Source organism: Dryobates pubescens, chromosome 24 (assembly GCF_014839835.1).
Source record: "Dryobates pubescens isolate bDryPub1 chromosome 24, bDryPub1.pri, whole genome shotgun sequence".
Classification (NCBI taxonomy): domain Eukaryota; kingdom Metazoa; phylum Chordata; class Aves; order Piciformes; family Picidae; genus Dryobates; species Dryobates pubescens.
The window spans coordinates 15,626,541-15,653,806 of NC_071635.1; the positions used below are offsets into that span (position 1 = coordinate 15,626,541).

The 27,266-nt window shown below is 55.3% G+C and overlaps 1 protein-coding gene across 1 annotated transcript in view; it reads right to left on the reverse strand.

Moving 5' to 3' along the window:
* Window positions 1-7,234: 7,234 nt before the first annotated feature.
* SCD5 (stearoyl-CoA desaturase 5) overlaps window positions 7,235-27,266 on the reverse strand; it is a 30,959-nt gene continuing 10,927 nt past the window's right edge. Inside the window, exons 2-5 of the mRNA XM_054172719.1 lie at window positions 13,578-13,708; window positions 11,398-11,603; window positions 10,127-10,359; window positions 7,235-8,075 (exon numbers count right to left, since the gene is read on the reverse strand). Coding sequence (XP_054028694.1) covers window positions 7,885-8,075; window positions 10,127-10,359; window positions 11,398-11,603; window positions 13,578-13,708 — 761 coding nt within the window. The 3' untranslated portion in view covers window positions 7,235-7,884. The remainder of the gene's footprint in view (window positions 8,076-10,126; window positions 10,360-11,397; window positions 11,604-13,577; window positions 13,709-27,266) is intronic.

Consider the following 27,266-nt stretch of genomic DNA (forward strand, 5'->3'; position numbering starts at 1 on the left):
AACTCCCTGCAGGGAGGTTGTAGCCAGGTGGGGGTTGGTCTCTTCTCCCAGGCAACCAGCACCAGAACAAGAGGACACAGTCTCAAGCTGTGCCAGGGGAGGTTTAGGCTGGATGTTAGGAGGAAGTTCATCCCAGAAGGAGAGATTGGCCATTGGAATGTGCTGCCCAGGCAGGTGGTGGAGTCCCCATCACTGATCATCCAGTCCAACCCAGATGCCTGGGAAAAAGCAGGCTCCAAGTGGCAGCTCTAAGCACCTCCCTGGCCCCGAGGCTTGCTGCCACAGGAGCAGCAGAAGCCAGGTAAGCTCACTTCAAATGTCACAGAGGGGAGGCCCCTGAGCTCAGCAACCTCTGGCCTTCAGCAGCCGAGGAGGAAGCAAAGCTCCTGCTAAGGAGGGGAGAATTGGCAGGCTCTCAGCCCCGGCGATTCTGGGCCGGAACAAACGAACACAACCGCAGCAAAGCTCCTCAGAACAACCCCTCTTAGTCACTTCACCCCTGCCACCAGGAGAGGCTGGAAGGCAGACAGAGCAGCAGATGGGGACTGGGAAGCAACTTCATTTTGGGTAAACTCCTCAGCGTCTTGAGACATTTTGTTCACAGCTCCTTTGCCAGCAGATGGTGTCCCTCCGGGTGCCGGGAAGCACAGCACGCCTGCTGGCGACAGCCCCACCGGCAGAGCTCGCCCAAATCACACCCACAGACACACGAGGGGGGCGGGGGGGGGAGAGAAATAACGGAGAGGGCAGGGCCTGGGGACAGCAACAGCGTGCTGCAGCCCCTCCAGGGCAGGGTGTTACCAGAGGTGCTGGGAGAATGGCATGGGATGGGATGGGATGGGATGGGATGGGATGGGATGGGATGGGATGGGATGGGATGGGATGGGATGGCATGGGATGGGATGGGATGGGATGGGATGGGATGGGATGGGATGGGATGGGATGGGATGGGATGGGATGGCATGGGATGGGATGGGATGGGATGGGATGGGATGGAATAGAATAGAGTAGAATAGATTGGAATGGAATGGAATGGAATGGAATGGAATGGAATGGAATGGAGTAGAATAGATTGGAATGGAATGGAATGGAATAGAGTAGAATAGATTGGAATGGAATGGAATGGAATGGAATGGAATGGAATGGAATGGAATAGAATAGAATAGAATAGAATAGAATAGAATAGAATAGAATAGAATAGAATAGAATAGAATAGAATAGAATAATCCAGGTTGGAAAAGACCTTTGAAATCATCCAATCCAACCTATCACCCAACACCATCTCATCAACTAAACCATGGCACCAGGCTCTTCTTAAACACCTCCAGGGATGGGGACTCCACCACCTCCCTGGGCAGCTCATCCCAATGGCCAATCTCTCTGGGAAGAATTTCTTCTTCACTTCCAGCCTAAACCTCCCCTGGCACAGCTTGAGACTGTGTCCTCTTGTTCTGGTGCTGCTTGCCTGGGAGAAGAGACCAACCCCCACCTGGCTACAGCCTCCCTTCAGGGAGCTGGAGAGAGCAAGAAGGTCTCCCCTGAGCCTCCTCTTCTGCAGGCTAAGCAACCCCAGCTCCCTCAGCCTCTCCTCACAGGGCTGTGCCCCAGACCCCTCCCCAGCCTTGTGCCCCAGACCCCTCCCCAGCCTTGTTGCCCTTCTCTGGACACCTTCCAGCATCTCAACATCTTTCCTAAACTGAGAGGCCCAGAGCTGGACACAGGACTCAAGCTGTGGCCTCAGCAGTGCTGAGCACAGGGCACAAGGACTTCCCTGCTCCTGCTGGCCACACTCTTCCTGATGCAGGCCAGGATGCCCTTGGCCCTCTTGGACCCCTGGGCACACTGCAGGCTCATGTTCAGCCTACCATCAACCAGTACCCCCAGGTCCCTCTCTGCCTGGCTGCTCTCAGCCCCTCTGCCCCCAGCCTGTGGCACTGCCTGGGGTTGCTGTGGCCAAAGTGCAGCCCCTGGCACTTGGCTGTGTTCAGTCTCCTGCCCTTGGCCTCTGCCCATCTGCCCAGCCTGGCCAGGTCCCTCTGCAGACCTCTCCTACCCTCCAACAGCTCAGCTCCTGCCCCCAGCTTGCTGTCAGCTGCACATTCACTGCTGATGGACTCCATCCCCTGGTCCTGATCATCAATAAAGATATTAAAGAGGCTGGGGCCTAGCACTGCTCCCTGGGGCACAGCACTGGTGCCTGGCTGCCAGCTGGCTGTGGCACCATTCACCACCACTCTCTGGGCTCAGCCTCCAGCCAGTTCCTCCAGCAGAGGAGACTGTTTAGAAGCCTTTTTTTTCTCCTGGGAGCCTCCACCCCAACAGCTTGATGAGATCCCTAAAGTCATGCTCTGTCTCCCACCTGCTGGGCTTGTTTCCACAAAGTTGTGTTCTGGCTGCCAGTTTCTGAGCCTAGAAACTTATCAGTGCCAGCCAGAGGACAACATTCACCCTGCATCTGCAGGCTGCAGAGGGAGATAGGGATGCAGCCACCTCCCAGGGTTGCACTCACAGTAACCTCAGCCTTGGAAAAGACCTCTAAGAGCATGAAGTCCAACCTTCAAGTCCTGTTTAGTATCTTCATTGCTGATCTGGATGAGGGGATGGAGTCCATCATCAGTAAATTTACAGGTGACACCAAGCTGGGGGCAGGAGCCAGGCTGGACAGATGGGCAGAGTCCAAGGGCATGAGGGGCAGGGAAGTCCTTGTGCCCTGTGCTCAGCACTGGTTAGGCCACACCTTGAGTCCTGTGTCCAGTTCTGGGCCCCTCAGTTTAAGAAGGACATTGAGACTCTTGAATGTGTCCAGAGAAGGGCAACAAAGCTGGGGAGGGGTCTGGGGCACCAGGCTGGGGAGGGGTCTGGAGCACAGCCCTGTGAGGAGAGGCTGAGGGAGCTGGGGTTGCTTAGCCTGCAGAAGAGGAGGCTCAGGGGAGACCTTCTTGCTCTCTCCAACTCCCTGCAGGGAGGCTGTAGCCAGGTATGGGTTGGGCTCTTCTCCCAGGCAGCCAGCACCAGAACAAGAGGACACAGTCTCAAGTTGTGCCAGGGGAAGTTTAGGCTGGAGGTGAAGAAGAAATTCTTCCCAGCAAGAGAGATTGGCCACTGGAATGTGCTGCCCAGGGAGGTGGTGGAGTCCCCATCCCTGGAGGTGTTCAAGAGGGGATTGGATGTGGCACTTGGTGCCATGGTCTAGTAGGCATGAGGTCTTGGGTGACAGGTTGGACTTGATGAGCTTTGAGGTCTCTTCCAACCTGGTTGATGCTATGATTCTACCCAACACCTCCAAGAGCAGTGGGGCCATGTCCCAAAGTGTCATCGGTTGAGCACCCCCAGGGCTGGGGACTCCACCACCTCCCTGGGCAGCCTCTGCCATTCCCTGACCACTCTTTGCAGCAATGAATTTGTTCCCTCCTCTCCAACCTGTCCCTCCCCTGGGGCAGCTTGAGCAATGTTGCTTCTCCACTTCCAGCTTTTCACAACCATGGGAAACTTGCCAGGGGTTTCACAGCCTGGGATCTCTGAATCCCACTGGAACTGCTGTTGTAATGTCACCTCCTCAGGGAGAGGCTGGGGACAGCCAGTACCTCTGTGCAGGGCCACTTGTTCCTCTCACACCATGTGCTCAGCAGGAATCAGCTCAAGGAAGTCCAAGTAATGAGGGCAAAAGGAAACCAAAAGGCTCTAAAGGCTGATAAAGATCAAGAGGCAGCTGTGTATCCAAGTGCCTGAGGAGCACAGCCCCTGCAGGAACGCAGGGATGCAGTCAGGAAGCTGCACAAATTGATGGCAGCCAGCAGGAGCTGACATTTCTGCATCTCCTCAGCTTGGCTCCTGCACTCAAACACCCAGCCCAAAGCCACTGTCTGCACCGTGCTGAAGGCCACATCCCAAAGATGTTTAGAGAATCACAGAACTCTTTCTGCTGATCCAGCCAGCAGCCCAACACCACTATGGCCACTAAAGCATGCCCCCAGGTCCACCTTTCTTGAACACCTCCAGGGATGGGGACTCCACCACCTCCCTGGGCAGCCTCTGCCAATCCCTGACCACTCTTGCAGCAAAGACATTTCCCTCCCTGTCCAACCTACCCCTCCCCTGGCACAGTTTCAGGCCACTGCCTCTTGTTCTGCAACCTGAGACTAGGGAGAAGAGCCTAACCCCCACCTCACTATGACCTCTCCAGCCACTCTGCAGCTGCCTCTCAGCAGCCTGAAGGAGGGAAGCCAGTGCCAGCTGCCTCAACTGCAAGGCAGGAACCTCCCAGCTCTCAGAGACAGCTCCCAGCTCCTTCCTGCAGGTGCTGCAGGGGGTGGTGGTGAGACACAGAATAAAGGAACCACAGGAGCACAGAATGGTTTGGCTTGGAAGGAACCTTGAAGATCATTCAGTTCCAACCCCCCTGCCATGGGCAGGGACACCTCCCACCAGCCCCAGGCTGCTCAAGGTCTCATCCAGCCTGGCCCTGAACCCCTCCAGCCAGGAGGCAGCCACAGCCTCCCTGGGCAACCTGTGCCAGAGCCTCCCCAGCTTGTCAACAATTTATTCCTCATCTCCACTCTCAGTCTCCCCTCTCCCAGCTCAAAGCCATTGTTCCTCAGCCTGGCATGCCCAGCCCTTGTCAGAAGTCCCTCCCCAGCTCTCCTGGAGCCCTTCAGGTACTGGAAGGCTGCTCTGAGGTCTGAGCACTTGGATGTGTTCAATCTCCTGCCTTGGTCTCTGCCCATCTGCCCAGCCTGTCCAGGTCCCTCTGCAGAGCCTCTCTGCCCTCCAGCAGATCAACTCCTGCCCCCAGCTTGCTGTCAGCTGCACATTTACTTCTGATGGACTCCATCCCCTCCTCCAGATCATCAATAAAGATATTGATCAGGCTGGGGCCCAGCCCTGCTCCCTGGGGCACACCACTGGTGCCTGGCTGCCAGCTGGCTGTGGCACCATTCACCACCACTCTCTGGGCTCAGCCCTGCAGCCAGTTCCTAACCCAGGCTCAGAGCGCTGCCGTCCAAGCCATGGTGACATCTCCTGGCGCCCTTCTGTTTGGCAGTGCTTCCCTTACCTTGAGGAGGAGCCCAGCTGTGCTGGGGGGAGGGTGGTTTGGCCACACCAGGCAAACCCCAGCTGTGTGCAGCCTGGAGCCCCGTGCTGTGGGAGACCTTCCCAGACAAAAAGCCAGCGGCCAGGCGAACTGGTAACTGTTTATTGGAAACCACTCCAAGAGTTTACACACCAGTAATGGCAAAGGAACACTGTCAAAAACACCTGCTGGGTGAAGTACAGAATCAGGACAACTCTGGTAGATCATAGGGCATCATTTAAAAAAAAGAAGAAACAGAACAGAAAAGAGAAATCAGTTTCATTTCCAGGTGGTTGGTTGGTTGGTTGGTTTTCCCCACCCCCCTCCTCACTCCAGTTCTACATCTTCCCTGAACCCCCTAGGGCCTGCCTCTCAGTTACCTGCAGCCCTCTGCCTTGCCCGTCAGGGCTGTGGGCACGCTGTGCCAAGGGGGCAAGGCAGTGACCTTCTCTAGAGGAGAAACCCCAGTCCTGCACCTGCCAAAGTGCCCCAGAGCTGACAGAACAAAGCCTCCCTCCTGCACTGGCAAACATCTAAAGGGCTTACACATCCCATCCCATTCACTCCACAGGATGCCTTTTTGTGCCTTTCTTTTCTTCCTTTTTTTTCCTCCTTTTTTTCCTTCACTTTTTCCTCCTTTTCTCTTTTTTTCCTTTTTCTCTTTTCTCCCTTGTCTCTTTTTTCCCTTTTCTCTTTACTTTTCTTTTTCCCCCTTTTCTCTTTTTTTTCCCTCCATTTTCCCCCTTTTCTCCTTCTTATTTTCCCCCTTTTCTCTTTTTCCCTTTTTCTTTCCCCCCCTTTTCTCCTCCCCCCCCCTTTCTCTTTTCCCCCCTTTCTCTTTTTTCCTCTATTTTCCCCTTTTCCCTTTATTTTTTCCCCTTTTCTCTTTTGTCCTTTTTCTTCCCCCCCCTTTTCTCTTTTTCCCTTTTCTCTTTCTCCCCTTTTCTCTTTTTTCCTCTAATTTTTCTTTTCCCCCTTTTCTCTTTTTTTCCTTTATTTCTTTTCCCCCCTTTCCTCTTTTTTCCTCCTTTTCTGCTTTTCTCCCCTTTTCTTTCCTTCCCCCCTCCTTTTTTTCTCCCTTTTTTCCTCCCTTTCCCCCCTTTTCTCTTTTCCTCTTTTCTCTTTTTCCCCTTTTCTCTTTTTTCCTCTAATTTATCTTTCCCCCTTTTCCCTTTTTTTCCTTTCTTTCCCCCCTTTCCTCTTTTTTCCCCTTTTCTCCTTTTCCCCCCCTTTATTTTCCCTTTCCCCCCTTTTTTCTCCTTTTCCCTCCTTTTTTTCCTTTTTTCCTCCCTTTTTTTCCTTTTTTCCTCCCTTTTTCCCCCCTTTTCTCCTTCCCCCCCTTTTTTTTCTATTTTCCTCCCCTTTTTCCTTTTTTTCTCCCTTTTTTCCTTTTTTCCTCCCTTTTTCCCTTTTCTCCTTCCCTCCATTTATTTTCCTTTCCCCCCTTTTTTTTTCTATTTTCCTCCCTTTTTTCCTTTTTCCCTCCCTTTTTTTCCCTTTTCTCCTTTTCCCTCCTTTCTTCATTTTTTTCTTCTTTTCTTCCCCTTTTTTCCCTCCCTTTTTTCCCCCTTTTCTCTCCTTTTTTCTTCATTTTTTTCTTCTTTTTTTCCCCCCTTTTTTCCTCCTTTTTTTCCCCTTTTCTCCTTTTCCCTCCTTTTTTCTTCATTTTTTTCCTTCTTTTTCCCCCCCTTTATTTCCCCCTTTTTTTCCTCCCTTTTTTTCCCCCTTTGTTGGTTTTTTTTCTTCTTCTTATTTTTTTAAACAAGGCAACTGTTGAAATTCAGAACCTACAGAACTGCCTTTCTGTTTTGCTCAGAAACCAATGGATGTTGCATGCAGCTGAACTATTAGTAAAGACTCTCACTGAAATAAAGCTCTTTTTTTTTTTAAATGTTTTTTTTTTTAATTATTATTATTTTTTGTTATTAATCCAAGGCAGAAACAGAAATGAAGAGGCCTCTTGTGCAAAAGGAGCTAAAACATGCATGCAGCAATGGCCATGAGCGACTGGAATATAACTCAGGCTTCCAAACGGCAAAACCAAAGCTTCATTTGGCTTTTGAGACGTGGCTGAGCTCTAGACCTTGACAAACCACAATGTGGATGCAAGAAGGGAAGCATCCCAGCACTGCCTCAGCTGCAGCTTGGGCCTGGATCGAGCTTGAACCTCGCCACAAAGCCCGCTCAGCAACCAGGGGCTTTCACATCTAGCACAGAGAGCAGCGCCGTGGGCTGGCTGGCAGGGGAAGAGGAAGAGGAAAGAAGGTTTACAGCCTGATGGCTCACTCAGCTGAGGCCCCTTTTTCCTCTTGGATGTCCTGGTTTCCATCAGTGCTGCTCCTGTCCTTCCTGTCTGGAGGTGAACCAGCACGCTGGGCCCTGCCCCATCCCCTCTGAGATGCACCGCCAAAGCTGATTTGGTTAACAGCAGAACTAAACCTCTCCTGGCTGGCTCCTGCGAGCCACCAGCGTTTGCCATCAACAAGCAACACACAAAAGTATTTCAGACATGAACTACAGGGACTAAACTCAAACCTCTCTCCTGGTTCACTAGAATATCAAATCATAGAGAACATTTGTACACTGAGTAGGCTGAAGTCTGGACAGAAGACAGCTAATAAGGAAAGAACAAACAAAACAGAACAAAACAAGCTGGGGCTGAATTTGTTCCTGGGGTGGGGGGGACTCATTCAGCCCAGCTGCTCTGAACAAAGTCACTTTTACCCAGAGGAGAAGGAAGCCAGCACAGGCAGAGGGGTGCAGCACACCCTCCCAGGGCGCTGCTGGAGCTCTTCAAGCGCTGCTGGAGCTCTTCAAGCGCTGCCATCTCCAGTCCTTTCCTTGCGGGCCTGGATCATCTCCTTGGGAGCCTGCTTGCGGTCAGTGACCAACCCCAACCAAAACATGAAGTCAATGAACCAGGTGGTGGGGTTGAATGCCATGCCCAGCTCGCTGGCTGAGTAGTCAAATGGGAAGGTGTGGTGGTAGTTGTGAAAACCTTCACCTGAAAAACAGAGAGGCAGCTTAAAGACCACGCAGTCGGCAAGCGTAGGGACGTAGGAGTGCAGACGGGTGGGACATGGAATCGTGGAGTGGGCTGGGTTGGAAGGGACCTTGAAGATCCTCCAGTTCCAACCCCCCTGCCATGGGCAGGGACACCTCCCACCAGCCCCAGCTTGCTCAAGGCCTTGAACATTTCCAGGCACAGGACATCCACAGCCTCCCTTGCCAACCTGTGCCAGTGTCTCCCCAGCTTCACTCTCAACCATTTCTTCCTCATCTCCACTCTCAGTCTCTCCTCTCCCAGCTCAAAGCCATTGTTCCTCAGCCTGGCACTCCCAGCCCTTGTCCAAAGTCCCTCCCCAGCTCTCCTGGAGCCCCTTCAGGTGCTGGAAGGCTGCTCTGAGGTCTGCCTGGAGCCTTCTCTTCTCCAGGCTGAACAGCCCCAACTCTCCCACAGCCTGTGCCAGGGGAGGTTCTGCAGCTCTCTGATCAAGCCGTTGTTCCTCATCCTGGCACTCCCAGCCCTTGGCAAAAGTCCTGTGGTAGTTTTAGGCTATGCCTTTAAAATGTTCCACAGACCTTGAACAGAAAATAGTGAAATGTAAATAAAACACTATTGGGTGTGAAAAGGAAAATAATGGTAAGCTCTAAACAAGGCCCAGGGGAGACTTATCTGCCACAAGAATTAATCTGGTAAATAATTTAGCTTTTTTCTCTCTTCCTCAGGCTGAGAGATACTAACAGGCTGGATGTGGCTGTGAGCAACCTGCTGTGGTGTGAGGTGTCCCTGCCCATGGCAGGGGGGTTGGAACTGATGAGCCTTGAGGTCCCTTCCAACCTTAACAACTCAATGATTCTATATTGTATCCATTCAATCCATTCCATATGATAGATTGTAGTTCTGCTTGTGAATACAGCTTCATTTGCTTCCTACCTGGATCATCTTTGAGGTCCCTTCCAACCCTAACAACCCAATGATTCTATGTTGTACCCATCCAATCCATTCCATATGATAGATTGTAGCTCTGCTTGTGAATACAGCTTCATTTGCTTCCTACCTGGATCATCTTTGGGGTCCTTTCCAACCCTAACAACCCAATGATTCTATTTTGCACCCATCCAATCCATTCCATATGTTAGATTGTAGCTCTGCTTGTGAATACAGCTTCATTGGCTTCCTACCTGGATCATCCTTGAGGTCCCTTCCAACCCTAACAACCCAATGATTCTATGTTGTACCCATCCAATCCATTCCATATGATAGATTGTAGCTCTGCTTGTGAATACAGCTTCATTTGCTTCCTACCTGGATCATCCTTGAGGTCCCTTCCATTGAGGTCTCTTCCAACCCTAACAACTCAGTGACTCTCTTTTGCACCCATCCTATCCATTCCATATGTTAGATTGTAGCTCTGCTTCTGAATACAGCTTCATATGCTTCCTACCTGGATCATCCTTGAGGTCCCTTCCATTGAGGTCCCTTCCAACCCCAACAACTCAATGACTCTCTTTTGCACCCATCCAATCCATTCCACATGATAGACTGTAGCTCTGCTTCTGAATACAGCTTCATTTGCTTCCTACCTGGATCATCCTAGAGGTCCCTTCCATTGAGGTCCCTTCCAACCCCAACAACTCAATGACTCTCTTTTGCACCCATCCAATCCATTCCACATGATAGACTGTAGCTCTGCTTCTGAATACAGCTTCATATGCTTCCTACCTGGATCATCCTTGAGGTCCCTTCCATTGAGGTCCCTTCCAACCCCAACAACTCAATGACTCTCTTTTGCACCCATCCAATCCATTCCATATGATAGACTGTAGCTCTGCTTCTGAATACAGCTTCATCTGCTTCCTACCTGGATCATCCTAGAGGTCCCTTCCATTGAGGTCCCCTCCAACCCTAACAACTCAATGATTCTAACTGAGCTGGCCTGGCAGTCTGAAGTTGGTGGGGGTGTGGGGAGAAGCTTCCAAGCCTCCCCTGTGTCAGAGGAGGGGCAGGTGCCCGCGAGGTCGCCGAGCTGCGCCCCGGGCCGCAGCACTTACCAATGGCTCCCAGGGTGACCAAGGTGTTCTGCCTGGGGTTGATGTGCCGGTCGTAGGGGCGGGTGCCGTACATGTGGGCGGCGCTGTTGACCAGCCAGGTGACGTTGAGGGAGATGGTGTACCGCAGGATGGAGGCCAGGAAGTAGGCGTTCCACAGGCTCTCGCCCCACAGCCACCACGGCACCACAGTGGGCACCACGAAGCACATCAGCACCACTGAGCTCTTGTAGTACCTGCGGGGGGGGAGGGCACGTGGCGGTTTCAGGCTGTACCTCCTCCTTCCCAGCCAGCACTGCTGCAGCTGCACTGTCAATGCCCTGATGAGAATGGCAAGGGCGTGGAGTGACAGCATGAGGGGCAACGGCTTTGAGCCGGGAGAGGGGAGACGGAGAGTGGAGAGGAGGAAGAAACTGCTGAGAGTGAGGGTGGGGAGGCTCTGGCACAGGTTGCCCGGGGAGGTTGTGGATGCTTCCTCCCTGGAGGTGTTCAAGGCCTTGAGCAAGCTGTGCTGGTGGGAAGTGTCCCTGCCCATGGCAGGGGGCTGGAACTGGGTGAGCTTGGAGGTCCCTTCCAACCCAAAGCATTCTAAGAATGTATGGATCAAGATTAAGTCATTTCAAAATAAAGCAGGGCCACAGGAGAAGCACAGATAAGAAAGGTCCTCTTTCTGAACCAGAAGTAACTTTTCAAGTCCAGAGAAGGGCCATGAGGATGAGCAGAGGGCTGGAGCACCTCTCCTGTGAGGACAGACTGAAGGAGCTGGGGCTGTTCAGTCTGCAGAAGAGAAGGCTCTGAGGTGACCTCATTGTGGCCTTCCAGTATGTGAAGGGGGATACAAGAAGGCTGGAGAGGGACTGCTCTCAGGTAGTGATAGGACTAGGGGGAATGGAATGAAGCTGGAGGTGGGGAGATTGAGGCTGGAGGTGAGGAGGAAGTTCTTCCCCATCAGAGTGGTGAAGCCCTGGAATGGGTTGTCCAGGGAGGTGGTTGGGGCGCCGTCCCTGGAGGTGTTGAAGCCCAGGCTGGATGAGGCTCTGGCCCCATTGCCCCTCATCCTGGCACTCCCAGCCCTTGTCAAAAGTCCCTCCCCAGCTCTCCTGGAGCCCCTTCAGGTACTGCAAGGCTGCTCTGAGGTCTCCCTGGAGCCTCCTCTCCTCCAGGCTGCACACCCCCAGCTCCCTCAGCCTATCCTCCTCCGGCCCCGCTCCGTTCTGCGACCCGCCCCTGGTGGAGACCCCTTCCCCTCTAGGGCTCCCTTCCAAGCCACTTACTTCCTCTGGAACCTGACCACAGGGTCCTCCAGCAGGTCAGAGAAGTCCAGCTTGCTGCCCTTCTCGATGACATCGCGGTGCTTGCGCACGAAGAGCCACCCCACGTGGGCGAAGAAGAAGCCGCGCCGGGCGTTGTGGGGGTCGGCGTCCGTCTCCGAGTACTTGTGGTGCACCCGGTGGTCCCTGCTCCACTCATAGATGTCATTCTGCAACACAAACACCCCCCACCCCCCCCAGCAGCCCAAAGGAAGTTTCCCCACTCAGAAGAAGCCAGCTGGGAAGAAGAGACCTACCCCCACCTCACGACAACCTCCCGTACGGGAGGTTGTCGTGAGGTGGGGGTAGGTCTCTTCTTCCCCATGGTTTTCCTTGCCTCCATCACCTCCACAAAGGATGGAACAAAGAGGCAAAGGCCCAGCTCAGGAAGCTCCAGCCCAGCACAGGTTCCTCTCCCTGCTCTGAGCAGCCAAAGGAGGAACTGAATTCACACCAAGAAGCTGCTGGCTCTGGGCTAACTCCTACCACCAGCTGGGTGTTGCACAAACATCTCTGAGGTCTGAGCCTGACTATCAGGAAGCACAGAGCTAGTAGCAGGCTGCCTTGCAAACACATCTGAACCTTCCTGGTGACAAAGGAGAGGGAAAGCAGGGCCAGGCTGGGACTGTGAGAAGATGCCTGCTGCTCTCCTTTCTGGGCACATCCAAACCTGCAGCTGCCTGCCCCATCCAAACCTGCAGAGACCTGACTGCTCTGCCATGTCTGCATCCAGTGGGCCCTGACAGACGGTCTCCACCTTGCCCTGTGAGGTGTGAGGCCTGATCTGTGCCACAGACAGGCTGCTGACAGGGTGCTGAGGCCCTGAGCCAAGCACATGGAGCTTGGTCCTTAATTAATGGCTGCTTAGTGAGGCCAGCAGGAGCAGGGAGGTCATTCTGCCCTGTGCTCAGCACTGCTTAGGCCACAGCTTGAGTCCTGTGTCCAGTTCTGGGCCTCTCAGGTTAGGAAAGAGGTTGAGATGCTGGAAGGTGTCCAGAGAAGGGCAACAAGGCTGGGGAGGGGTCTGGAGCACAGCCCTGTGAGGAGAGGCTGAGGGAGCTGGGGTTGCTTAGCCTGCAGAAGAGGAGGCTCAGGGGAGACCTTCTTGCTCTAACTCCCTGCAGGGAGGTTGTAGCCAGGTGGGGGTTGGTCTCTTCTCCCAGGCCCCCAGCACCAGAACAAGAGGACACAGTCTCAAGCTGTGCCAGGGGAGGTTTAGGCTGGAGGTGTGGAGAAAGTTCTTCCCAGAGAGAGTTGTTGGACAGAATGTGCTGCCCAGGGAGGTGGTGGAGTCCCCATCCCTGGAGGTGTTTAGGAAGAGCCTGGATGAGGCCCTTGGTACCATGGTTGAGTTGCTCAGATGGTGCTGGGGGAGAGGTTGGACTCGATGATCTCAAAGGTCTTTTCCAACCTGGTTTATTCCATTCTATTCTATTCTATTCTATTCTATTCTATTCTATTCTATTCTATTCTATTCTATTCTATTCTATTCCATTCCATTCCATTCCATTCTATCCCATTCCATTCCATTCCATTCCATTCTATTCTATTCTATTCCATTCTATTCTATTCTATTCTATCCCATTCCATTCCATTCCATTCCATTCTATTCTATTCTATTCCATTCTATTCTATTCTATCCCATTCCATTCCATTCCATTCTATTCTATTCTATTCCATTCTATTCTATTCCATTCCATTCCATTCTATTCTATCCCATTCCATTCCATTCCATTCTATTCCATTCCATTCCATTCTATTCTATTCTATTCCATTCTATTCTATTCCATTCCATTCCATTCTATTCTATCCCATTCCATTCCATTCCATTCTATTCCATTCCATTCTATTCTATTCTATTCCATTCCATTCTCCATTCCATTCCATTCCATTCCATTCTATTCTCCATTCCACTCCATTCCATTCTCCATTCCATTCCATTCCATTCCACTCCACCACCCCACAGCTGGATGGGCAGTGTGAGGGACTCTGCGTGCCCCGAGCCAGCAGGGCGTCAGCAGCAAACAACTTCTTGCCAGTCTGGTTTTGTTTCTCCTCCCTGTCTCTAAGCTGAGGGGACCCCCTGCACGAGACAGAAAAGCTGCCTGGAGGCCAAGAAGCAGGAGAGGGAACCCCAAGCCCACCTGGAAAGCCATGGAGTTAGCTACAGCCAGGAAGATCCGCAAAGGCAGCTTGGCTTTGTAGGAGCGGTGGCTCCACAGGCGATGGGCACCGGCTGTCACCCCCAGGGCTGTCATCAGGAAACACAAATATGCTGCAAGACAGAAAAACAGAACACAAGGTGTGCCAGGGGCCAGCTGCCATTACCTCTGCTGGCTTTTGATGTGAAGATTATCCCTGCCCCTTCCTGCCACTGCCTGCAGGGTGGCTCAGACGAGGAGGCAGGGCAGACACAGGAGGCTCCCAGCCCAGCTCTGCTCTGTGGGGCCACATCATTCCACTTCCCACCACTCCCCAGGTGGTGTTAGGAAGGCTTCTCAGCCAGATTTCTCCTCCTTCCTTCTGAGGATTCTAAGTGAAAGATCACTGAAAGAATCATAGCATCACAGAACTGTCAGGGCTGGAAGGGAGCTCAAGGCTCAGGCAGCCCCAGCCCCCTGCCATGGGCAGGGACACCTCACACCACAGCAGGTTGCTCACAGCCACCTCCAGCCTGGCTGCAAACACCTCCAGGCAGGAGGCTGCCACCACCTCCCTGGGCAGCCTGGGCCAGGCTCTCACCACCCTCCTGGCCAACAACTTCTTCCTCACAGCCAATCTCCAGCTCCCCACTTCTACTTCTGCTCCAGCCCCCCAAGTCCTATCCCTCCCTCACCCCCTCCAAAGTCCCTCCCCAGCTTTCTTGCAGCCCCCTGCAGCTCCTGCAAGGCCACCAGAAGGTCTCCTGGGAGCCTTCTCCTCTGCAGCCTGCACAACCCCAACTCTCTCAGGCTGTGCTCAGAGCAGCTCCAGCCCTCTGCTCCTCCTCCTGGCCCTGCTCTGGACACCTTCCAGCCCCTCCAGAGCCTTCCTGGCACAGAGGCTGCAGAGCTGGCCCCAGAGCTGCAGCTGTGGGCTCAGCAGAGTGGAGCAGAGGGGCAGAATCCCCTCCCTGGCCCTGCTGGCCACACTTCTCCTGCTGCAGCCCAGGCTCTGCTTGGCTCTCTGGGCTGCAAGTGCTCCCTGCTGGCTCCTGGGGAGCTTCTCCTCCCCCAGCACCCCCAAGGCCTTTCCTCCAGGGCTGCTCTCCAGCCAGTCCCTGCCCAGCCTGGATCAGTGCTTGGGATTGCCCAAGCATTGCAACAGGCTGCTCAGGGAGGTGGTTGAGTCACCATCCCTGGAGGTGTTTAAAGGTCACTTAGATGTGGCACTCAGCCACATGGTTTTGTGGTGAACTTGGCAGAGTTAAGGTTAATGGTTGGGGCTGAGGATCTCAGGGTGAGTGGCTGGACCTGATGATCTCAGGGTTAATGGTTGTGCCTGAGGATCTCAGGGTTACACCTCAGGGTTAATGGTTGGACCTGATGACCTCAAGGGTCTTTTCCAACCTGAATGACCCTATGCAAGCAGCACAGTCAGTGCAGAGGAAAGGAGGAAGGAAAACCCCAAGGAAAAACCCCCATAACCAACCTGGCACTCCAAGAGTTAATGGCCAAGGCTCTTTCTAGTTCAGTGAGGGACTTGCTGTACAAAAGAAGCTGCTAAAATAGTCAGCTGAGGCCTGTGCCTGCTTTGTGAGCTCTGCCACGGGGCTGACTTATCAAAGGGGAGATCACACTCCCAAGGGAACCGCGGCACTGTGACCTCCACCGAGCCGTGCTAGCCATGCTGGCTGCCCACACCTCCCCAGGCCACCCCAAGGGGCAGAGGCCCTGAATTCAGAGCCCAGGAGGCCATCTCATCGAGGAGCAGTAACATGGAGCTTCTCCTGCCCTCAGGCAGTGCTGCAAGGCTGGCAGAAGCGCAGCTCGGGAGAGGGCTGCGCCGGAGGGTGGCAGAGGAGGCTGGCAGCAGCCACTGACGATAGGTGGGAAGGAAGAACAGCAAGCTGGCAGCACCCCCACCCCCCCAGGATGCCCAGGTGGGCATGTCACAGGCTCACAGGATGGTAGGGGCTGGAAGGGACCTCTGGAAATCACCAAATCCAACCCATCTGCCAGAGCAGGACCATAGAATCCAGCACAGGTCACAGAGGAACACATCCAGATGGGGCTGGAAAGTCTCTCTCCAGCAGAGGAGACTCCACAACCTCTCTGGGCAGCCTGCTCCAGGGCTCTGTGAGCCTCACAGTGAAGAAGTTCCTCCTCATGTTGAGGGGGAACCTCCTGGGCTGTAGTCAAGGAGCATTCCCATGGTGCTGTCCTCACCAGGGAGCCAAGCTGGCCACAGTGCTCACTGCACAGAGAGGGCTGCTTGGCACATGAGAGCTGCTCGAGGGGTAAGGAAGATGGAGCCAGAAAAGGGCTGGGGGAGGACTCCCAAGTCACAAGCCTGGAGACAGAGCACACAGAGCTGCTGTGCAGGCAGGGCCAGCAGCTGAAAGGAGAGCCTGAGCAAGGGAATTCTGCCAGGCTGAGCAGGAGCTCTGAAGCCACCCGACAGAAGGTGGTGTTATGCCAAGGTAAAAGCAAATGAATAAACAAACCAAGGTAGCAGAATGAGGACTCTGAGAGGTTGAAAAATGAAAAGCCAGGAGCTAACAGAGCAGCAGAAGCTGAGCCCTGAGATGGGAGAGGCCACAGGGCAGGCAGTGAATCCAGGCTTAAGGCTGGCATCCCCGGCGCTGCTCACAGCAAGCCAGAGCTGTGCCACCACGGCCTCACACTGAAGCCAGAGGGGGAAGAGGCAGAGCCTGTCAAGCTGTTTTCTGCCTATGGGCTCAGTTGTGCCTCACTGATGGGCTGAAGGCAGGGTGGAATGTCTGCTTCAGTGAGCTGCTGGCAGGGAGCCACCTGCCTGGCATGGAGCTAAGTGTGCCACTGGGCTGGGAACACATCCCAGTGCTGACTCCATGGCTCTGCAGGACACCTCACGCCTGCAGCAGGGTTCTGCTGCCACACACAGACCCCAGAGCAGCTCCTCAGCCTCAGCTCTGCTGACCATGCTCAGTGGGAGGGTTCAGAGCTACCCTGTTAATAGAGACATCCATGTCATGAGGCACTTGTCAGCCCCACACACCTCTGCACCTTCTGGATGCTGTCACAGCTCATGGCCATGAGCTCCACAGCTCTGCAGGGTTCTCCTGAACCTTCACTCCTTCTTCTCCTACTCTAAAATTCTTCTCTTGAGGAATTACTCAGATCAAGAGATGAATTCTCTTCTTCAGCCCCTAGGATGGTGTGGAATGCCCTGTGCCATAGAATCAGAGAATTGTTAAGGTTGGAAGGGACCCAAGGCTCAGCCAGCCCCAGCTCCAACCCCCTGCCCTGGGCAGGGACACCTCACACCACAGCAGGTTGCTCACAGCCACCTCCAGCCTGGCTGCAAACACCTCCAGCCAGGAGGCTTCCACCACCTCCCTGGGCAGCCTGGGCCAGGCTCTCACCACCCTCCTGGGCAGCAACTTCTTCCTCACAGCCAATCTCCAGCTCCCCACTTCTAGCTCTGCTCCAGCCCCCCCACTCCTAGCCCTCCCTCACCCCCTCCAAAGTCCCTCCCCAGCTTTCCTGCAGCCCCCTGCAGATCCTGCAAGGCCACCAGAAGGTCTCCTGGGAGCCTTCTCCTCTGCAGCCTGCACAACCCCAACTCTCTCAGGCTGTGCTCAGAGCAGCTCCAGCCCTCTGCTCCTCCTCCTGGCCCTGCTCTGGACACCTTCCAGCCCCTCCAGAGCCTTCCTGGCACAGAGGCTGCAGAGCTGGCCCCAGAGCTCCAGCTGTGGGCTCAGCAGAGTGGGGTAAAGCAGAGCAGTGATGCCTGTGTCTCCCCAGAGCCAGGGCTAGCCCTGGGTTTTACCTAGCTGTAGAGGATTTCAGCTGGCTGTGCTTGGCTTTGAACCCCTGCTCACAGCAATGATTACAGCAGCTTCAGCTTTGGCCAGCTCCCCTTTTCTCCCATTTATCTGAGCAGAAAGGCCACAGGGCAATCCCCTGGGAGCACAGCCCCTGAACCTTCTCACACAGCAAGCCACAGACATGCCCACAGCTGTGCTCAAGCTATGCCAGCCCAGGTGCCCACAGCAGCCAGGAGGGTGCCCACAGCTGTACAGAAGTCCCAGGAGGTGGCTCTGCTCTCATCACCTCACCAGCTGGATCCTTGCTCACAGCAGCACCAACCAGGGCCCTCTGCCACCCTCAGTGAATACAAATCAGATGTCCCCAGCTGCCATCCCAGCTAGGACCCAAAACTCTGCAGGCAGGTTTAGGGCTTGCTGCAGGTCCAGGACAAGTCTGAGACCTAAGTGCAAGGAAGAGGAGGCTCAGGGGAGACCTCATTGCTGTCCACAACTACCTGAAGGGAGGCTGTAGCCAGGTGGGGGTTGGGCTCTTCTCCCAGGCAACCAGCACCAGAACAAGAGGACACAGTCTCAAGCTGTGCCACGGAAGGATCAGGCTGGAGGTGAGGAGAAAGTTCTTCACAGAAAGAGGAATTGGCCACTGGAATGTGCTGCCCAGGGAGGTGGTGGAGTCCCCAGCCCTGCAGGTGTTTAGGAAGAGACTGGATGAGGCACTCAGTGCCATGGTTTAGTAGTCAGGAGGTCTTGGGTGGCAGCTTGGACTTGATGCTCCTTGAGGCTTCTTCCAACCTGATTGATTCCATGATTCCATGACCTGTGCCAGGAGCTCTGAGCTCCACACAGCTCACACACCAAGCCCTGAGACCTGCCTTTGCCTGGAGGGTAAAGCAGGATCTGCTTCAAAGGAGGAGGATTAAATCCAGGCTTTAAGTGGGCTGCTTGCATCTCCCTAATCCTTCTCCAGACTTCAAGGCAGAATTGCTTTCAAACACAGGATTTTTACAGCCTTTTTTCTCTTTCTTCACAGAGAGAGTAATTGACCACTGGGATGTGCTGCCTAGGGGGGTGGTGGAGTCCCCATCCCTGGAGGTGTTTGGGAAGAGCCTGGATGAGGCCCTTGGTGCCATGGTTGAGTTGATGAGATGGTGCTGGGTGATAGGTTGGACTTGGTGATCTCAAAGGTCTCTTCCAACCTGGTTAATCCTATCCTATCCTATCCTATCCTATCCTATCCTATCCTATCCTATCCTATCCTATCCTATCCTATCCTATCCTATCCTATCCTATCCTATCTCTTCTTTTCTCTTCTCTTCTCTTCTCTTCTCTTCTCTTCTCTTCTCTTCTCTTCTCTTCTCTTCTCTTTTCTCTCTTCCATCCTATCTTATCTTATCTTATCCTATCCTATCCTATCCTCTCCTCCTTGCCTCTCCCTAATCCTTCTCCAGACTTCAAGGCAGAATCGCTTTCAAACACAGGGTTTCCACATCTTTTACTTCTGCTCTCTCCAACACTCTCCCTGCAAGCTGTGGAACTCACAAACCACACATTACTGGTGTGAAATCCCCTCCCTGGGGCAGCAGTCCATCCTCCCCCTGGGGGAGCAGGCCATCCTTCCCCTGGGGCAGCAGTCCATCCTCCCCCTGGGGGAGCAGACCATCCTTCCCCTGGGGCAGCAGTCCATCCTCCCCCTGGGGGAGCAGGCCATCCTTCCCCTGGGGCAGCAGTCCATCCTCCCCCTGGGGCAGCAGTCCATCCTCCCCCTGGGGCAGCAGTCCATCCTCCCCCTGGGGGAGCAGGCCATCCTTCCCCTGGGGCAGCAGTCCATCCTCCCCCTGGGGGAGCAGGCCATCCTTCCCCTGGGGCAGCAGTCCATCCTCCCCCTGGGGCAGCAGTCCATCCTCCCCCTGGGGCAGCAGTCCATCCTCCCCCTGGGGGAGCAGGCCATCCTTCCCCTGGGGCAGCAGTCCATCCTCCCCCTGGGGCAGCAGTCCATCCTCCCCCTGGGGGAGCAGACCATCCTTCCCCTGGGGCAGCAGTCCATCCTCCCCCTGGGGGAGCAGACCATCCTTCCCCTGGGGCAGCAGTCCATCCTCCCCCTGGGGGAGCAGGCCATCCTTCCCCTGGGGCAGCAGTCCATCCTCCCCCTGGGGGGGCAGGCCATCCTCCCCCTGGGGCAGCAGTCCATCCTCCCCCTGGGGGAGCAGGCCATCCTTCCCTGGGGGAGCAGTCCATCCTCCCCCTGGGGCAGCAGTCCATCCTCCCCCTGGGCGGGCAGCACGCTGCCCGGCGGAGCCCTGCGGAAGCCTGAAGGGCTGATGGAGCGCTCCCAGCCACGACTTCACTGACACACAGCAGCACAAGCAAAATGCTGCTGGAGCAGTGGGAGAAGCATTTAGGAGAGGGAACACTCAGCAAGAGAAGGGGGGAAAGAAAACCAGGAGCAAGCACATCAGAGAGAAGCAGAGGAGGGGAAGGGGGAGATGATGCGGGAGAGCTGGGATACAGGGGGGTTAAACAACCCTGCGAGGATGGAGCTGGCAGGTTGCTAGGCTGCCAAACCCTCTGCCTGTGCACAGATGCTATTTATGGGAACATGCCAGAATCAATAGGCAGAAGATTTTTTTTTTTTTAGTCAACATTCTTATTAATGAGCTGAAACAAAGGTAAACAGCACATTAATTACAGCTGCAGAGGAGGCTAAATCGGGAGCGGCAGCGGCGGGCGAGCGAGGGAACACGAGAGGATCCACGCAGCAAGAGGGTGGGGGTCAAAGAAGGGCTCAAAATAAAGCTCTGCCTGGATAGAAGGAGCAAAGTAATGCAGCTCAGAGGGCAGTGAGTGACTGCAGGCAGGGCTCTGCAACGAGGGTGAGGTGCCTGAGCAAGCAGGAGCCTGCAAGGAGGAGCACCACCAGCTCATGAAATATTCTGAGCGCGCAACGTGGTAAGGCAGGAAGCAGCACAGGACCATGGAACTGTCAGGGATGGAAGGGAGCTCAAGGCTCAGCCAGCCCCAGCCCCCTGCCCTGGGCAGGGACACCTCACACCACAGCAGGTTGCTCACAGCCACCTCCAGCCTGGCTGCAAACACCTCCAGCCAGGAGGCTGCCACCACCTCCCTGGGCAGCCTGGGCCAGGCTCTCACCACCCTCATGAGGAACAACTTCTTCCTCACAGCCAATCTCCAGCTCCCCACTTCTAGCTCTGCTCCAGCCCCCCCACTCCTATCCCTCCCTCACCCCCTCCAAAGTCCCTCCCCAGCTCTCTTGCAGCCCCCTGCAGCTCCTGGGAGGCCACCAGAAGGTCTCCTGGGAGCCTTCTCCTCTGCAGCCTGCACAACCCCAACTCTCTCAGGCTGTGCTCAGAGCAGCTCCAGCCCTCTGCTCCTCCTCCTGGCCCTGCTCTGGACACCTTCCAGCCCCTCCACAGCCTTCCTGGCACAGAGGCTGCAGAGCTGGCCCCAGAGCTGCAGCTGTGGGCTCAGCAGAGTGGAGCAGAGGGGCAGAATCCCCTCCCTGGCCCTGCTGGCCACACTTCTCTTGCTGCAGCCCAGGCTCTGCTTGGCTCTCTGGGCTGCAAGTGCTCCCTGCTGGCTCCTGCTGACATCAGTGTGATTTTGAACAGCAGGCACAGTGCTACCATCTCGCTGTCAGAGAGAAGCAATGAAAACTATGCCAGGCAAAGTGTTTAAAAATGGAAGGGAAGAGGAGCTCAGCAGCATAAAACATCTGAGCCATCTTCTTCACCACAGCTCATTATCCCAGGGCTGGATTTCCAGGCAGCCTTTCCTGTGCCCTGTGCCAGGCTTGCCTGAAAACCTGAGTGTGCAGGGGACTGACCTCTTGGGAGGCTATGGGGAGATACTGCCACAGTCTGTAGCTGCTTCACAGGCTCCAGGAAAACATCCCCTGCTCTGAGTGGTTGCTTGAACTGGGGCAGATCTCTCCCCACAAAAAAAATTGAACTGAGTATTATGCTCAGTACCAAAATGAGAGCTGTTTCTGCAAGCCTGGGACCACAGGAGGCTAGGGGAGGCTGAGGGCAGACCTCCCTGCTCTCCACAGCTCCCTGAAAGGAGGTTGCAGGGAGAGGGGGGGTTGGGCTCTTCTCCCTAGCCTCAGGTGATAGAATCACATTCAGCCCCCAAGGATCACCAAGTCCAACCCAGAGCCCTGCTCTGCAAGGCTCCCCCCTAAACCATATCCCCAAGCACCACCTGTAAACACATCCAGGCTTGGTGACTCCACCACCTCCCTGGGCAGCACATCCCAAGGCCTGACCACTCTTGCCCTGGAAAAAATGCTTCCTGCTGTCCAGTCTAAACCTCCCCAGTCACAGTTTGAGGCCATTCCCTCTTGTTCTATCACTAATTACCTGGGAGAAGAGACCAGCAGCAGCCTCTCCACAACCTTCTCTCAGGACAGGCTACCCAAGGAAGGAGAAGAAATGGCCTGAAACTGTGCAAGGGGAGGGTTAGGTTGGACAGAGAACAGGTCCAGAGAAGGGCAGCAAAGCTGGGGAGCACAGCCCTGTGAGGAGAGGCTGAGGGAGCTGGGGTTGCTTAGCCTGCAGAAGAGGAGGCTCAGGGGAGACCTTCTTGTTCTCTGCAACTCCCTGCAGGGAGGTTGTAGCCAGCTGGGGGTTGGTCTCTTCTCCCAGGCCCCCAGCACCAGAACAAGAGGACACAGTCTCAAGCTGGAGGTGAGGAGAAAGTTCTTCCCAGCAAAAGGAATTGGCCACTGGAATGAGCTGCCCAGGGAGGTGGTGGAGTCCCCATCCCTGGAGGTGTTCAAAAGGGATTGGATGTGGGACTTGGAGCCATGGTTCAGTTGTCAGGAGGTGTTGGGTGACAGCTTGGACTTGGTGATCTCTGAGGTCTTTTCCAACCTTATTGACTCTCTGATTCTCTAGGTTCTATGATTCTATGACACAGGAAAGATTTCTCTGCTGCCAGAGTGGTCAGGGGCTGGCAGAGGCTGCCCAGGGAGGTGGTGGAGTCCCCATCCCTGGAGGTGCTCAGGAAACCTGTGGCCATGGCACTTGGGGGCCATGGTTTAGTGGCCATGGTGGTGTTGGGTTGATGGTTGGACTGGATGATCTTGGAGGTCTCTTCCAACCCAAACCATTCTATGATTAACCACACAGAATCATCACAGATTCACAGGATGGCTCAGGCTGGAAGGGACCTGAGAGCTCATCTGCTCCAACCTGCCTGCCACAGGCAGGGACACCTCTCAGCTAGACTCAGCTGCTCAAGGCTTCATCCAGCCTGGCCTTGAACACCCCCTGGGAGGAGGCAGCCACAACCTCCCTGGGCAGCCTGTGCCAGAGGCATTTATTGCTAGCCAGGCCTGCAAATTCCAGATTGCTTTTGCCTTTCACCTGGTCCTAAGAAAAGCCAAGAAACCAACCAGAACAAGGAGCCCAGCAAGCACTGGGTTCACTCTGCACACCTGAAGAGGCCATGCTGCCTCCTGAAAGAGATGAGAGGATGTACACCCACATCCTTCTTAGGCACAGATCACCACCACTGGAGGTGTTTAAGAAGAGCCTGGCTGAGGCACTCAGTGCCATGGTTTAGCTGATCAGATGGTGCTGGGTGATAGGTTGGACTGGATGCTCTCAAAGGTCTTTTCCAACCTGGCTAATTCTCTATTCACCATCACTAGGTGAGAAGGTGACACTGAGCCAGCCAGCCACCATCCCAAGGCTGCCATGGCAAACAGAACCCACTGGGATGGAGCAAATCCCAATTGGCCCTGAAGGGCAAAGCATCAGACAGAAAAACCAGGGGAGGTGAAAGGAAATCAATTGCACACTCAGAGTGGTGCTGCTGTCAATAGACAGAGCAGTGCCTGTTGTGCCACTGCCAGCTGGCAGCCAGGCACCAGGGGTGTCCCCCAGGGATCAGGGCTGGGCCCCAGCCTGATCAATATCTTTACTGATGGTCTGGACCAGGGGATGGAGTCCATCAGCAGGGAATGTGCAGCTGACAGCAAGCTGGGGGCAGGAGCTGAGCTGTTAGAGGGCAGCAGAGCTCTGCAGAGGGACCTTGCCAGGCTGGGCAGATGGGCAGAGGCCAACTGGATGGCACTGAACAAGTCCCAGTGCCAGGGGCTGCACTTTGGCCACAGCAACCCCAGGCAGTGCCACAGGCTGAGGGCAGAGTGGCTGAGAGCAGCCAGGCAGAGAGGGACCTGGGGGTGCTGGTTAATAGTAGGCTGAACATGAGCCTGCAGTGTGCCCAGGCAGCCAGGAGGGCCAAGGGCATCCTGGCCTGCATGAGGAAGAGTGTGGCCACTATTGCACCTCCTCCCTGGGCAACCTGTGGCAGTCTCTCACAACCTTCATGGGGAAGAGATTCTTCCTAACAATCAATTTGAATCTCCCCATTTCTAGTTGTGTTCTATTCTCCCCCAGTCCTATCCCTCCCTCACACCCTCCATGGTCCCTCCCCAGCTTGCTTGGTGCCCCCTTAACATCCTGCAAGGCCACCAGAAGGTCTCCTGGGAGCCTTCTCCTCTGCAGCCTGCACAACCCCAACTCTCTCAGGCTGTGCTCAGAGCAGCTCCAGCCCTCTGCTCCTCCTCCTGGCCCTGCTCTGGACACCTTCCAGCCCCTCCAGAGCCTTCCTGGCACAGAGGCTGCAGAGCTGGCCCCAGAGCTGCAGCTGTGGGCTCAGCAGAGTGGAGCAGAGGGGCAGAATCCCCTCCCTGGCCCTGCTGGCCACACTTCTCTTGCTGCAGCCCAGGCTCTGCTTGGCTCTCTGGGCTGCAAGTGCTCCCTGCTGGCTCCTGGGGAGCTTCTCCTCCCCCAGCACCCCCAAGGCCTTTTCTCCAGGGCTGCTCTGCAGCCAGTCCCTGCCCAGCCTGGATCAGTGCCTGAGATTGCCCCAAGCCAGCTGCAGGACCTCACACTTGGTCTTGTTGAACCTCCTGAGGTTGTCATGGTGCCCTTCCATCACCCACTGGTGAAACCCAGGCTGCCTCTGCATGGATGCACATGGCTGTGTTTGCACTCCCAGGAGCATCCCCCAGAGCCAGCCCTTTGGACTGGCAACACAAAAGCCTTTTCTTTTCAGCTGGCACAGCAGTCAGGTTCACCCTGACAACTGCAGCCAGCAGGACCAGAAACAAAGCCCAGGCAGCAACGGCAGCCCAGCCTGGCAGCAAACACCCCAGAGAGAGCTCAGATTCTCCCAGGAAGCAAACACACATCCCCTGATCTCACCAGCAGCTGAAGAACTGCCTTGAGATGCTCTGATGGGTTTCTGTGTATTTTTAGATCAAAAGAGAAGGCTTGCAAGGTGCTCTGGCTTCTCTGAACTACTTGGTGCTTATGTGTAGCCCCTCTCAGCTCAGCTCAGCCCAGCCAAATCCTGCTTCATCACAAAACCACAGGCAGATTCTCACTTCTCTCCCTGTGACCTCACTAAGCCACACACAGGGCTAGGGCTCCCCTGGGCTTTCAGTGCTCTATAAATGCCAAGAGTGAATTCATGCCAATTCTGCCTCTTTTTCCCTCCCCCCTCAAGGACAGAACAAAGAAATCCTGTGGTTAAGCCTTTAGCACAGCACTCCAGAGCCCTGCATTCAGCTCTGCCTCCAGAAAGAAGGGCTGGTTGGTTAGTTAGTTAGTTAGTTAGTTAGCTAGCTAGTTAGCTAGCTAGCAGCCCTGCCCAGCACTGCCCAAAGCCTGTCCTCCACACCTGGGCCCACGGCAGGGGAATGGCCTCTGCCTGCTGCTCACGCTGTGCACACCCCTGAGACCACCCAAAGCACAAAGCCAGGGGACAGCAGCTGCCTGGCTGTCAGAAATGAGGCTGTGGGCTGTGACTTGGGCAAGCTGAGAGCTGCCAGAGCCACCAGGCATGGGGCACCCCAAAGGAGCAGGGCTCAGCAGGGAGCAGTCCCCTGCTGCACCGCTGGGGCTCTAAGAACGGTTCGAGGGGGAGGGAGCAGCCCCTCTGACCCAGCTGAATGAGATCCACTGCACAGGACAGAGCCTGCTATGATCCAGTGCCCTCCCTGCCACAGCACAGCTCTGATGGGTTTGACAGCAAACTGATGTCTAAGCTGTCAGCCCCTGGCTGGGACAGCAGCTCTGAGCTGGGTGAGGAACTGGCTGGAGGCTGAGCCCAGAGAGTGGTGGTGAATGGTGCCACAGCCAGCTGGCAGCCAGGCACCAGTGGTGTGCCCCAGGGAGCAGGGCTGGGCCCCAGCCTGATCAATATCTTTATTGATGATCTGGAGGAGGGGATGGAGTCAGTCAGCAGCAAATGTGCAGCTGACAGCAAGCTGGGGGCAGATGTTGGTCAGTCAGAGGGCAGAAGGGCTCTGCAGAGGGACCTTGCCAGGCTGGGCAGATGGGCAGAGGCCAACAGGATGGCATTCAACAAGTCCCAGTGCCAGGGGCTGCACTTTGGCCACAGCAACCCCAGGCAGAGCTACAGGCTGGGGGCAGAGTGGCTGAGAGCAGCCAGGCAGAGAAGGACCTGGGGGTGCTGATTGACAGCTGCCTGAACATGAGCCAGCAGTGTGCCCAGGGGGCCAAGAGGGCCAAGGGCAGCCTGGCCTGCATTAGGAATGGTGTGGCCAGCAGGAGCAGGGAGGTCACTGTGCCCCTGTACTCTGCATTGGTTAGGCCTTGAGTACTGTGTCCAGTTCTGGGCTCCTGAGTTTAGGAAGGACATTGAGAGACTTGAAGGTGTCCAGAGAAGGGCAACAAGGCTGGGGAGGGGTCTGGGGCACAAGGCTGGGGAGGGGTCTGGGGCACAAGGCTGGGGAGGGGTCTGGGGCACAGCCCTGTGAGGAGAGGCTGAGGGAGCTGGGGTTGCTTAGCCTGGAGAAGAGGAGGCTCAGGGGAGACCTTCTTGCTCTCTCCAACTCCCTGCAGGGAGGTTGTAGCCAGCTGGGGGTTGGTCTCTTCTCCCAGGCAACCAGCACCAGAACAAGAGGACACAGTCTCAAGCTGTGCCAGGGGAGGTTTAGGCTGGAGGTGAGGAGAAAGTTCTTCACCGAGCGAGTCGTTCAGCATTGGAATGAGCTGCCCAGGGAGGTGGTGGAGTCCCCATCCCTGGAGGTGTTCAGGAGGGGATTGGATGTGGCACTTGGTGCCATGGTCTAGCCATGAGGTCTGTGGAGACAGCTTGGACTTGATGATCCTTGGGGTCTCTTCCAACCTTAGTCATACTGTGAGACTGTGACTTCTCAGAACTTCAGCTTCTGGGGGGTGCTGCTGCCACAGCATCACAGAGTGGGCTGGGCCAGAAGGGAGCTCCAAAGCTCCTCCAGGCCAACCCCCTGCACTCACCAGGGACATCCTCCACTGGTTCACAGTATCACAGTCTCACAGTCTCACAAGAACTTTCTCCTCACTTCGAGTCTAAACCTCCCCTGGCACAGCTTGAGACTGTGTCCTCTTGTTCTGGTGCTGGTTGCCTGGGAGAAGAGACCAACCCCTTCCTGTCTACAACCACCTTTCAGGTAGTTGTAGAGGGCAATGAGGTCACCTCTGATCCTTCTCCAGGCTAAGCAACCCCAGCTCCCTCAGCCTCTCCTCCCAGGGCTGTGCTCCAGACCCCTCCCCAGCCTTGTTGCCCTTCTCTGGACACCTTCAAGTCTCTCAATGTCCTTCAGCTTGCCCAGAGCCCTCTCCAGCCTCACCTTGGATATCTGCAGGGATGAGGCCTCAACCAGCAACCTGGGCAGCCTCAAGGCTGTGTAGCTCCCACGTGTCCCTCTGCAGCACCAGAGGCTTTGTGCCTGCAGCACTGCTGTGCTGTCAGCTCCTGCACCGCTTCCTCCCCTCGGCGGAACCGAACAGCGCTCCCACAGAACCTGTGGCAGAACAGTGAGCAATTGGCCACTGGAATGAGCTGC